Source organism: Mustela nigripes, chromosome 13 (genome assembly GCF_022355385.1).
Source record: "Mustela nigripes isolate SB6536 chromosome 13, MUSNIG.SB6536, whole genome shotgun sequence".
NCBI lineage: Eukaryota > Metazoa > Chordata > Mammalia > Carnivora > Mustelidae > Mustela > Mustela nigripes.
The window spans coordinates 85,906,905-85,920,950 of NC_081569.1; the positions used below are offsets into that span (position 1 = coordinate 85,906,905).

The window sequence follows — 14,046 nt, forward strand, 5'->3', positions numbered from 1 at the left end:
CCATGAGAGACAAGGAAAGAGGTTTAACTCACTCTGAGAGAGGTGGGCATGTTTTCTTCATTCGATACCCTCAATAAAAGCAATAATAATTGTAATAGCTACCACTTCCTGAGCGTGCACTATGTGCAAACTCTCACATGTATTATTTCTAAGCATTAGAAGACCTGAAAGACCTGATCACTGTTGCTATAGATAGATGAAGAAACAGACCTTGGAAGCAAAAGTGACCTATTCCACATAGAACAACAAGAGGCCAAAGTGGGGCTAAAATCCTGGTTTCTAGCCTCATTCCAAAAGCTAGCTCTTCTCACTGTATCAATGAATTTTAAGCTTCCCCCTGGAAAAGGACCATCTAGAGTCTATGGTAAGTGTATCAGTTCCTCAGCTCTATTCCCACTGAATTAGAATCTCTAGAGAAGGAATCTGCGAAGCTATAGATTTGACAAAATCCCACAATATTCTTATGATCAGGCAGTTTTAGGAAAGATTGCAGTATATCAGTGCTTTTCAAACTTCAGTGTACATCAGAATCATCTGCAGGGCTGCTTAAAATAGAGATGACCTGGTCTACCCTGAGATTCTGATTCATTAAGTATGATGGGGGTCAAGAATTTGCATTTTATAGCAAGTTCTTATGTAATGTTAATGAACTGGTTTGGGAACAAACTTTGAGAACCATTGCTCTACCTGTGATTCTCAGTTCCCCAGGACAGAGTGTAGGACGGGCTTTGGTTGTGAGACTTTTCTTGATGAGCCGGAATACAATACTTATTCAATATCTACTGCATTTACATCCACAGAAGAAAGAAAATGAGTAAGAATCACTTTTCTCTTCAGACCAGTCTATGTCTACTGTGAAAAAGATACACGGAATCTAAAATAGCATATCAGGGCACCTGGGTGGCTCAGTGGGTTAAAGCCTCTGCCTTCAGCTCAGGTCATAATCCCAGGGCCCTGGGATTGAGCCCTGCATCAGGCTTTCTGCTCAACAGGGAGCCTGCTTCCTCCTCTCTCTGCCTGTTTCTCTACCTAATTATGATCTCTGTCTGCCAAGTAAATAAATAAAATCTTTAAAAAAAAAGAAGTAGCATATCCTAGAATGAAATATCAGATCAAATGCAGCAGGAAAACTAGGGAAAGGTGAATTTTGACTGGGTAGGGGGGAATTTATAAAGATGTGATGAGGGAGTTGTAATCTGAAGGCTACCTTTTCATGATTTTTATAGCCACACTGTTACTGTCATTTGGTTCTCCTGTCTTCCCTGAAGCTCCTTAGTAATCTGGGCACCTTGAGCACCTTTCACATAGTGAATGTAGGTTCAGTCAGGAGTTAGGGAAGGAAAGTGGGATTGGCAAGAAGATGGTGCTCAGACTGTGGAGGACCCTGAATGTGGGGCTCAGGAGCTTGAGTTTATACAATGTGTATAGTCATTAAAGTATTTGGAAAGGGGGTGAATGCTGGCAACTCTGGCAGGGAATAGAGCATGGATTGGAGGAGGGAGAGTCTAAGGTAAGGGGCCAGTAAAGATGATATCATAGGACTCAGATGAGAGAAAATGTGATGGGCAGGATAGACACCATGGAAGGAGAAGGAGCAGAACGAGTGATTACTGCTGGACTTGAGGGAAAGGTTGGTTATGAAGAGATTTTCAGCCTGAAATGGTGTTTTCCAAAGGGGGAGAACTCTAGAAAGAATTAAGTTCCTCTCTCTGGAAATAAAGGAGGAAGTAGGGAAAGTCTGGAGAAAAATTTCTAAGTAAATGATTCATCTTTGTCATACCTAAACAGTAGCTAATCTTGTGTAGGCTTTCGGTAGGGTCCTCCATACATGTCTGCCGGAGCTATGCACTCTAAGATGTCCAATGACTTCTTTCACTTCTCTTCCTGTCAACTACTAAGCTTATTTCTTTAGTGCACATTTGGAATGTGACAAGACAATAAGATGGGAATGACTCTTACTGCCTTGTTTTTGGTATAGAGCTTGATAAAAACACAGCAGTGTCTCAAGATGGCTTCTTAAAGTCGCACCTCTCCTTCCTGATCTTGGAAATACTTTACTGATCTTGATGTGTGTTTTCTCTTGGCTCACTATTGCTGCCAATAGTGCAACTTTGCCCTGTTCTTTGTTTTTTTCTGTATGTATCAGTCAGGATTCAGTTTCAGAAAACAGAAATACTTTCAGCTATTTTAAGCAAAAAGGGAGTTAGTAATGAGAATTTGATGCTTATAAAATCAGGGGAAAGATTGGGAAAATGGGCTTTAGGCAGGAGGATTTCCAGAGATGACTCACAAAGCACACTAAACTGGCTGCCAAGGGAGCTGCTCTTTCTAGCATAGTAAGGAAGGTAGTAAATCTGGAAGTCAGTACTGGCAACACACCACCTTAGTTGTGATTCAGGGATATAGTAACCTCTATTGTCACAGCTTTTGACTCTGGAACCACAGTATTTCTGTTTGATATGCTCACTGCCACCTCCCTTCTCCACTACCAAAAGAAGAAAAACAACCTAAAAACAAAGTAATATTAACTGAAATGCTGCTACAGTAGAGCTCAATGTTGCCATGACTATTTGCCAATAAAAACATGGGAAACTTCTGCCCTCTAGATTGTTAAGTGAGTGCATTTGGCACCTGGGTGGCTCAGTGGGTTAAGCTGCTGCCTTCTGCTCAGGTCATGATCTCGGGGTCCTGGGATCGAGTCCTGCATGGGGCTCTCTGCTCAGCAGGGAGCCTGCTTCCCTCTATCTCCCTCTCTGCCTGCCTCTCCATCTGCTTGTGATCTCTCTCTGTCAAATAAATAAATAAAATCTTAAAAAAAAAAAAAAAAAGACGATCCTAAATCACATCTAAGACACTGGCTGCAGGACAGTTTTACCTCAGTAGCTCAGGAAAGCACATTAGAAGGAGGATAATTTGGGAGTTGAGGGGCAGTCTACTATACTCACCATAATGGCAGTTGAACTTTATCTTCTCTTTGAATTTAAATATTTTGACTAGTTGAGATAGGAGGCTGTTCTCTGTGACTCTACTTTGGCAAACCCTATCTCCACGAGCCTAACTTTGGGTGGGCCTGTTTTTTTAAGAGCTGGTATGACAGGATTTGAGGTTTCAGCATATTATTAAGTTAAGTATAATACTTACTTGCATACTTTAGTCTTCACATTTGATGGCTCATAGTGATTGTCTGTTCATCTAATGGTATATCCAAAAGAAGGAAGGAACATTGGCTCTAAATACTTCCATGTGAAATTGATACAGCCGTAGTCTGTGCAGGCCCATTTTGTACTCATTTTATAGTTCTTTTATAGCAAGTGCAAAAATTAGTATAAATTAATAAAAATTTAATACATAATTAATGTTTTAAAGCAGTTTGTAAGTCAGTCATAAACAACACATTTTGCATTCAGATTTTCATTTAGCTTATCTCTTTAGCTTAATTAAGACTTTTATTTATAAGTTTTGTATCTCACAGATATCCTAATATACATATGTAGCCTAGAAGGGAAAACTTAATGCTATAGTGTTTTGCTTCATCCTGGAAAGATATGATTCAAGAAGAGAAAACTTTACCATGAGAAGGCAGTTCTGCTTGGGCTGACACTTCACCTCACTCTAAAACATGACACCATTTCCTGTGGGCTTGGAGTGGGAACAGGTTAGTGATCAGAAAGTAGAGACCTTTTTACTTCTTTTGTAATTAGGCTTTCACAGTGTGAATTTATTATTCCAATATAATAAAACCATCCTAAAGGTTACTACTAAAATATATACAGAACCAGAGATAAATTATTTTGAATCATTTCCTATTTCTGATCATCTGACTTCTGCACAATATCTGCCTAGTATAGACATCACAGGTTAATGTGTTTGTTTCAGCAGAGATATGGAATGAAACTCATCAGTGATCTAAAAAACAAATTTATTGTTTTTATTATATTATAGAATACTGCAAGGAATTCCTGTTGTGGATCACAATCAAGACTATGTTCCAGTCCTCGCACCGCCACCAGTGGTATTACCTCAGCTGACACAAAGAACTAGGCAACTTGCTCCCAAACCATACCTACAACTCTTGGGAGAAGAAGTAAGAACATCCTTTAAATATTACTTCTCTCTACCATACTGTTCTCAAACTTTTTTGTTTCAGGACCCTTTTTATAATCTTAAGAATCACTGAGGATCTCAACAATGATTTATGTGGGTTGTATCTTTTTTTTTTTCTTCAAGATTTTGTTTGTCTATTTGAAAGAGGGAGAGAGAGCATGTGCATGAGTTGGGGGGAGGGGCAGAGGGAGAGGGAGAAGCAGACTCCCCACTGAGCAGGAAGCCTGACATGTGGTCTTGATCCCAGGCCCCTGGGACCATGACCCAAGCCAAAGGCAGATGCTCAAGCAACAGAGCCATCCAGGTGCCCCCATAGGAGTTATATCTATTGACATTTACAAATATTGGGAATTAAAACTGAGAAGATACTAAGTGTTTATTTACTAAAAATAACAGTAACAAAATAATATGTTAACATAAAATGTGTTTTTGAGAAAATTAGGGTTATTTTACATGTTTTGCAATCACTTTAATATGTGGCTTAGTAGAAGATGGCTGAATTCTCATGTCTGCTTCTGCATTCAATTTTGTGGTAAGTTGTTTTGGTTGAAATATATAATAATAATATTTTTAATATAATTATGGATATTTTCTTTTGATAATATGCCAAAACTTAACATGTAATAGTTTCTTGAAAGTTGTACTTTCAAGAAGTACAAGTCTCGTACTTCTAGGGAAGATGGAGAAAAAGTACTTTTATTGCTCCCTCTTCTGCCCGCTAAGTACAACTAAAAATGCTGGATGTTACAAACATAAAAACTCTTGAAAAGTGGAGAACAAAACACTTTGACACCCAAGAAATGACAGGGCAGTGAGTTAGTTCCTTGTGTTTTCTTTTTTTACTACACATATACTAGACTTGAAGCTGAGAAAGCTATTAATCTGGAAACAAATAAACAAAGGAAGAAAAGCTCCAACAAAAGTCTGCTCTGGTTAGCCAAAGAGCCAGGAAAGGGCAGCCTATAAAGACTGTAACTGCTCCATTCCAGCTAAATACCACAGAAAAAATTGGCCCCACCCCACCATCAAAAGCCTAGTGGGAAATTGAAACTTTACTCTTGCCAGAAGGTAATGAGGTACTCTTATACCCCTGCCAGGGTGGAATAAAAAAAGATTGAATGTGAATTAATCATCTTAACAGAGGATTAATGAGATTCCCCCTCCATATTGTCAGTGCCAACTATATGGGGATCTTGGACTTCTATCCTCAAGTAGTAGTAATGACCACAGCTCTGCTTCCCCACTGTGATAGTATCAGAGGAAGCTTTGTGGAGCATCAGCTAAACAGAAGCTTTAAATAAGATGAAGAGTCAATGACATTTTTCACATGAGTAGAACAAACAGTCCTGAAATATGTATGGAGCCACAAAAGATACTGAATAACCAAAGCAGTCTTGAGAAAGAGAACAAAGCTAGAGGTATCATGCTCCCTGATTTCAATCTATATTATAAATTTCTAGTAATCAAAACAGTATGTTATTGCCATAAAAACTGCCACATAGATCCATGGAACAGAATAGAGATCCAAGAAATAAACCCATGCATACATTGTCAGTTAATTGATGATAGAGGAATAAAGAATATACAGTGGGGAAAGGACATTCTCTTCAATAAATGGTGTTAAGGAAACTGGACAGTGACATGGAAAAAAAATGCAACTGTACCATTATCTTACACCATCCCAAAAGTTAACTCAAAGTGGATTAAAGATTTGAGTGTAAAACCTGAAACCATAGAACTTCTAGAAGAAAACAGATGGTAAGCTCCTCGAAATTGGTCTTGACAATGATTTTTTTGGATTTAACACCAAAAGCAAAGGCAACAGAAGCAAAAGTGAACAAGTAGGAGTATATCGAACCAAAAAGCTTCTGCACAGCAAAGGAAACTATCAACAAAATGACGAGGCAACTGGGGTGCCTGGGTGGCACAGTTGGTTAAGCATCTGCCTTTGACTCAGGTCATGATCCCAGGGTCAGGTCATGATCCCAAGGTCCCACTCATGCTTCTCCCTCTCTATCTGTCTCAAATGAATAAATAAAATCTTTAAAAAAGTGAAAAGGCAACCTACTGATTTGGAGAAAGTATTTACAAATCATATATCTGATAAGGTGTTAATATCCAAAATACATAAAGAACTTATGCAACTCAGTAGCAAAAACAAACAAAAAAACACCAAAAAACATGCAAAAACAAAAAACAATCCAATTAAAAAATGGGAAGATCTAAGTAGAATTTTTCCAGAAAAGATACAGATGGCCAAAGGTTACATGAAAGGATGCTCAACATCAGTAATTGTCAGGGAAATGCAATTGTAACCACAAGGAAATTTCATCTCACACCTGTTAGAATGGCTATCATCAAAAAGATAAGAAATAACAAGTGTTGATGAGGATGTGGAGAATAAGGAATCCTCATGCTCTTTTGATGGGAATGTAAATTGGTAGAGCCACTATGGAAAACAGGTTCCTTAATAAAGTTAAAAATAGAACTACCACATGATTCAACAATTCCACTTCTGGATATTTGCCCAAAGGAAATGAGAACACTAACTTGAAGGGATATATGCAACCCACTCATGTTCATTGCAACATTATTTACAATAACCAAGATATGGAAACATCTTAAATGTCCATTGATGGATGAATGGATAAAGAAAATGTGACAGCACATACATGCACACACACATGTACACACACACACATGTGCACACACACACACACAGAAATATTCAGCCACAAGAAAAGGATGAAATCTTGCCATTTGTTACAACATGGGTGGACCTTGAAGACATTATGCTAAGTGAAATAAGCAATACAGAGAAAGACAAGTGATCTCACTTACATGCAGAATCTAAAAACACTCCCAATGCCCCCCCCCAAAAAAAAAACCAAGCTCAGAGATATAGAGAACAGAGTGGTGGTTGTCAGAAATGAGGGGCAAGGAGGTGGGAGATATGGTGAAGGGAGTCAAAGGTACAAACTTCTGGTTATAAAAAAGTTGGGGATGTAATGCACAGCATGGAGACTATAGTTAACAATACTACATTGCGTATTTGAAAGTTGCTTAGAGAGTGGATTTTAAAAGTTTCTTTTCACAAGAAAAGAAATTCTGTAACTATATATGGTGATGAATATTTTGTTTGTTTTTTATTTTTTAAATTATTTTTATTAACATTGTATTTTATTAACATGTATTATTTGCCCCAGCAGTACCGGAAATGGTGATAAATATTAACTAGTTAATATTAACTAGACTTATTGTGGTGATCATATTGCAACATATAGAAATATCAAATCATTGTATTGAAACCAGTATAATGTTATATGTCAGCTATACTTCAATAGCAAAAATAAACAGAAAGGAAATAGAAAATCTTAGGAAAGAAATAAAAAATATTGGGAAGAAACACAAACATTTTAGGATTAAAAATATAATAACTGATAGACCGGTTCAAAAGTAGAATTGAGGAGATAGGAATCAGTGAACTTGAAGATAGAACAATAGAATTTATCCAGTTTGAACAACAAAGAGAAATGGATTGAAATTTACAGACTTGTGGGGGCAGGTCCCTTAAGGACCTGTGGGCATATAGTAAAAGATCTAACATTTGTGTTATTGCATTCCTGTAAAGAGAAGAAAAAGAAGAGGTGGTGGTGACTGAAAATGTGTAGGAGAAAAAAAAAATTTTTCAAATTTACCAAATTTGGAAAAAGACATATTTAGGAAGCTGAACAAACCCCAAGAAGAAAAAATCTAAATAAATTTGTAGTAAGCCATATAATAGTCAAATTTCTGAGAAATAATGATAGAAAAAAACCTTGAAAGCACCAAGAGAGAAACTATATGTTATCTATAGGAGAAAAACATTTGAGTAGCAGTGCATTCTCATCAGACACTAGGGAGGCCAGAAATTAGTCCTATATCTAGAGAAAATATCCTTTGGGAATGAAGGGGAATAAAGACACTTTCAGATGAAAAGGAAACCAGGACAATTTGTTGCTGGTAGATTTCACTTAAAAGAATGACCAGAGGAAGTTCTCTAAATAGGAAGAAAATAATAAAAAAAAAAAGGAATCTTGGAGTATCTAGACTATCTAGAAGGAACAAAAATAAGTAAAACAAAAATATGATTAAAGCAAAAGTTTCCTTCTCCTTTTGAATGTTCTAAATTATGTTTGTCAGTTGAAGTAAGAAATTAACATGTTATTAATTGTATATAGAGGAAATGTTTAAAATAGTTATAAATGAGGAAAGGTATAAAGGGAAGTGAAGTTTCATATTACTTGAATTGGTAAAATGATGACATTTGTAGGCTTTGATAAATTATCTTTATAGAATATAATTCCTAGATTAGAACTAAAAAGCTATACAAAGAGACACCCTGAAAAACACCATAGTTAAACAAAAGTAGAATTTAAAAATATTCAAGATAACAGGAAGGCAAGAAAATGAAAACAAAGAAACAAAATATACCAGAGAAAACAAACAAAACAAAAAATGAAATGGCAAAGCAAATCCCCAAGATAAATGTAAATTGTCTAGGTAGACCAATTAAGCGATGGAAATTGTAGAGTAGATTAAAAAACATGGCCCAAGTTACTGGCTTCAAATATAATGACATAGGAGATTGAAAACAAAAAGGTAGAGGAAGGAGTCAAGATGGCAGAGAAGTAGCAGGCTGAGACGACATCAGGTAGCAGGAGATCAGCTAGATAGCTTATCTAATCATTGCAAACACCTACAAATCCATTGGGAAATTGAAGAGAAGAAGAGCAACAATTCTAGAAACAGAAAATTGATTACTTTCTGAAAGGTAGGACTGGCGGAGAAGTGAATCACTACAACAGGCCCTTCCCCCAGAAGATCAACAAGAAATTCAGCCAAGACCAACTTCACTCACCAAGGAGAACAGTGGAATTCCAGAGGAGGAGAAAGCAAATCTTATCTGGACAAAATGACAAGGTGGAAAAACTCACCACAAAAAAAGAACAAGAGGCAGTACCTCTTATGACAGATCTAGAGTTCAGAATGATGATTCTCAAGGTTCTAGCCAGGCTTGAAAAAGGTATGGAAGATACTAGAGAAACCCTCTCCTGAGAGATAAAAGCCCTTTTTGGAGAAATAAAAGAACTGAAATCTAACCAAGTTGAAATAAAAAAAGCTATTAATGAGGTACAATAAAAAAATGGAAGCTCTTACTGCTAGCATAAATGAGACAGAAGAAAGAATTAGTGACATAGAAGACAAAATGACAGAGAATAAAGAAGCTGAGCAAAAGAGGGACAAACAGCTACTGGACCATGAGGGGAGAATTCGAGAGATAAGTGACACCATAAGATGACACATTAGAATATTTGAGATTCCAGAAGAAGAAGACAGAGAGAGGGGAGCAGAAGGTATACTGGAGAGAATTATTGTAGAGAATATCCCTAATATGTCAAAGGGAACAAACATCAAAATCCAGGAGATGCAAAGAATGCCCCACAAAATCAATAAAAATAGGTCCATACCCTGTCACCTGATAGTGAAATTTACAAGTCTTAGTGCCAAAGAGAAAAATCCTGAAAGCAGCCCAGGAAAAGAAGTCTGTAACATACAAGGGTAAAGACATTATATTGGCAGCTGACTTATCCACAGAGACCTGGCAGGCTAGAAAGAACTGGCATGATACATTCAGAGCACTAAACAAGAAAAACATGCAGCCAAGAATACTATATCCAGCTAGGCAATCACTGAAAATAGAAGGAGAGATAAAAAGCTTCCAGGACAAACAAAAACTGAAAGAATTTGCAAACACCAAATGAGCTCTACAGGAAACATTGAAAGGGGTCCTCTAAGCAAAGAGAGAGCCCAAAAGTTGTAGTCAGAAAGGAACAGAGACAATATATAGTAACAGTCACCTTACAGGCAATACAATGGCACTAAATTCATATCTCTCAATAGTTACCCTGAATGTTAAAGGGCTCAATGCCCCAATCAAAAGACACAGGGTATCAGAATGGATAAAAAACCAAAACCCATCAATATTCTGCCTACAAGAAACTCATTTTAGACCCAAAGACACCTCCAGATTTAAAGTGAGGGGGAGGAAAACAATGTACCATGCTAATGGACATCAGAAGAAAGCTGGGGTGGCAATCTTTATATCAGATCAATTGGATTTTAAGCCAAAGACTATAATAAGAGATGAGGAAGGATTCTATATCATACTCAAAGGGTCTGTCCAACAAGATGATCTAACAATTTTAAATATCTTTACCCCTAACATGGGAGCAACCAACTATATAAACCAATTAATAACAAAAATCAAAGAAATACATTGATAATAATACAATAATAGTAGGGGACTTTAACATTCCCCTCACTGAAATGGACAGATCATCTAAACAAAAGGTCAACAAGGAAATAAAGGCCTTAAATGAAACACTGGACCAGATGGACACCACAGATATATTCAGGACATTCCATCCCAAAATAACAGAATACACATTCTTCTCTAATGCACATGGAACATTCTCCAGAATAGACCACATCCTGGTTATAAATCAGGTTTCAACCAGTATCAAAAGATTGGGATCATTCCCTGCATATTTTCAGACTACAATGCTCTGAAGCTAGAACTCAATCTTAAGAAGAAATTTGGAAAGAACACAAATATATGGAGACTAAACAGCATCTTTCTAAAGAATTAATGGGTCAACCAGGAAATTAAAGAAGAACTGAAAAAATTCGTGGAAACAAATGATAATGAAAACACAAGGGTTCAAAATCTGTGGGACACAGCAAAGGAAGTCCTGAGTCAAAAATATATAGTGGTACAAACCTTTCTCAAGAAACCAGAAAGGTCTCAAATGCACAACCTAACCCAACACCTAAAGAGGTGGAGAAAGAACAAGAAAGAAAGCCTAAACCTAGCAGGAGAAGAGAAATCATAAAGATCAGAGCAGAAATCAATGAAATAGCAACAAACAAACAAACAAAAAAACAATAGAACAAATCAACAAAACTAGGAGCTGGTTCTTTGAAAGAATTCATAAGATTGATAAACCCCTGGCCAGACTTATCAAAAAGAAAAGAGAAAGGACCCAAATAAATAAAATCATGAATGAAAGAGGAGAGATCACAACCAACACCAAAGAAATACAAACAATTATAAGAACATACTATGAGCAACTCTACGCCAACAAATTTGACAATCTGGAAGAAATGGATGCATTCCTAGAGACATATAAACTACTACAACTGAGCCAGGAAGAAATAGAAAACCCGAACAGACCCATAACCAGTAAGGAGATTGAAACAGTCATTAAAAATCTCCAAACAAACAAAAGTCCAGGGCCAGACGGCTTCCCAGGGGAATTCTACCAAACATTTAAAGAAGAACTAATTCCTATTCTCCTGAAATTGTTCCAAAAAATAGAAATGGAAGGAACACCTCCAAACTCATTTTATAAGGCCAGCATCACTTTGATCCCAAAACCAGACAAGGATCCCATCACAAAAGAGAATTACAGACCAATATCCTTGGTGAACACAGATGTGAAAATTCTCACCAATATACTAGCCAATAGGATTCAACAGTACATTAAGGGGATTATTCACCATGACCAAGTGGGATTTATTCCAGGGCTGCAAGTTTGGTCCAACATCCACAAAACAATCAGTGTGATACAATACATTAATAAAAGAAAGAACAAGAACCATATGATACTCTCAATAGATGCTGAAAAAGCATTTGACAAAGTACAACATCCCTTCTTGATCAAAACTCTTCAAAGTGTAGGGATAGAGGGCACATACATCAATATTATCCAAGCCATCTATGAAAAACCCACTGCAAATATCATTCAGACATAGACATATCAAATTTCTATGCTACCTAAAGCAATCTACATATTTAATATATATTCAGACATAGACATATCAAATGTCTATGCTACCTAAAGCAATCTACATATTTAATGCAATCCCTATCAAATTCCTCCCATTTTTTTCAAACAAAGGAGCAAATAATTGTAAAATTTATATGGAACCAGAAGAGACCTTGAATAGCCAAAGGAATATTGAAAAAGAAAGCCAAAGTTGTTGGCATCACAATTCCAGACTTTAAGCTCTATTACCAAGCTGTCATCATCAAGACAGTATGGTACTGGCACAAAAATAGACACACAGATCAATGGAACAGAATAGAGAGCCCAGAAATAGACCCTCAACTCTATGGTCAACTAATATTTGACAAAGCAGGAAGGAATGTCCAATGGAAAAAAGACAGTCTCTTCAATAAATGGTGCTGGGAAAATTGGACAGCCACATGCAGAAAAATGAAATTGGACTATTTCCTTACACCACACAGGAAAATAGACTCAAAATGAATGAAGGACCTCAATGTGAGAAAGGAATCCATAAAAATCCTTGAGGAGAACACAGGCAGCAACCTCTTCGACCTCAGCCGCAGCAACATCTTCCTAGGAACAACGCCAAAGGCAAGGGAAGCAAGGGCAAAAATGAACTATTGGGATTTCATCAAGATCCAAAGCTTTTGCGCAGCAAAGGAAACAGTGAACAAAACCAAAAGACTACTGACAGAATGGGAGAAGATATTTGCAAATGACATATCAGATAAAGGGCTAGTATCCAAAATCTATAAAGAGCTTAGCAAACTCAACACCCAAAGAACAAATAATCCAATTAAGAAATGGGCAGAGGACATGAACAGACATTTCTGCAAAGAAGACATCCAGATGGCCAACAGACACATGAAAAAGTGCTCCACATCACTTGGCATTAGGAAAGTACAAATCAAAACCACAATGAGATACCACCTCACACCAGTCAGAATGGCTAAAATTAACAAGTCAAGAAATGACGGATACTGGCGAGGCTGCGGAGAGAGGGGAACCCTCCAACACTGTTGGTGGGAATGCAAGCTGGTGCAACCACTCTGGAAAACAGTGTGGAGGTTCCTAAAAAATTTGAAAATAGAGCTACCTCATGGCCCAGTGATTGCATTAATGGGTATATACCCTAAAGATACAAACGTGGTGCACCCGAATGTTTATAGCAGCAATGTCCACAATAGCCAAACTATGGAAAGAACCTAGATGTCCATCAACAGATGAATGGATAAAGAAGAGGTGGTATATATTTACAATGGAATACTGTGCAGCCATCAAAAGAAATGAAATCTTGCCATTTGCAATGACGTGGATAGAACTAGAGGGTATTATGCTTAGTGAAATAAATCAATCAGAGAAAGACAACTATTATATGATCTCCCTGATATGAGGAAGTGGAAATGCAATGTGGGGGGCTTGGGGGGTAGGAAAAGAATAAATGAAACAAGATGGGATTGGGAGGGAGACAAACCATAAAAGACTCAATCTCAAAAAACAGACTGAGGGTTGCTGGGGGGAGGGGGGATGGGAGAGGGTGGTGGGGATTTGGACATTGGGGATGGTACGTGCTATGATGAGTGCTGTGAAATGTGTAAGCCTGGCAATTCATAGACTTGTACCCCTGGGGATAAAAATACATTATATGTTTATTAAAAAATTTTAAAAATTTTAAAAAAGATAAAATAAGTATATCATGCAAACATAAAGAAATACAGATTATTAGTTAATATTAATATCATTAATATCAGATAAAGCAAACTTTGAAGCAAAGAAAATTATCAGAGACAGAGGGGCATTGTATTATCCCACTGAGCCACCCAGGCGCCCGGGGCATTGTATTATGATAAAAAGTGTCAACCAACCAGGAAGGCATAGCAGTCTTGAGAAGTTTGTCCACCAAAGAACAGACCTACAAACTATATGAAGCCAAAACTGGAATGAGAAATAAGCAATTTCACAATTGCTTTCGGAGATGTCACCACCTCTCTAAATAATTGATAAAAACACTTAGAAAATCAGCAAAGTTATAGGAGAACTCAAAATTCCA

The 14,046-nt window shown here is 37.1% G+C and overlaps 1 protein-coding gene across 1 annotated transcript in view; it reads left to right on the top strand.

Moving 5' to 3' along the window:
- Positions 1-14,046, top strand: part of TTC6 (tetratricopeptide repeat domain 6) — a 228,500-nt gene that overhangs the window by 116,839 nt on the left and 97,615 nt on the right. Inside the window, exon 8 of the mRNA XM_059372142.1 lies at positions 3,943-4,084. Coding sequence (XP_059228125.1) covers positions 3,943-4,084 — 142 coding nt within the window. The remainder of the gene's footprint in view (positions 1-3,942; positions 4,085-14,046) is intronic.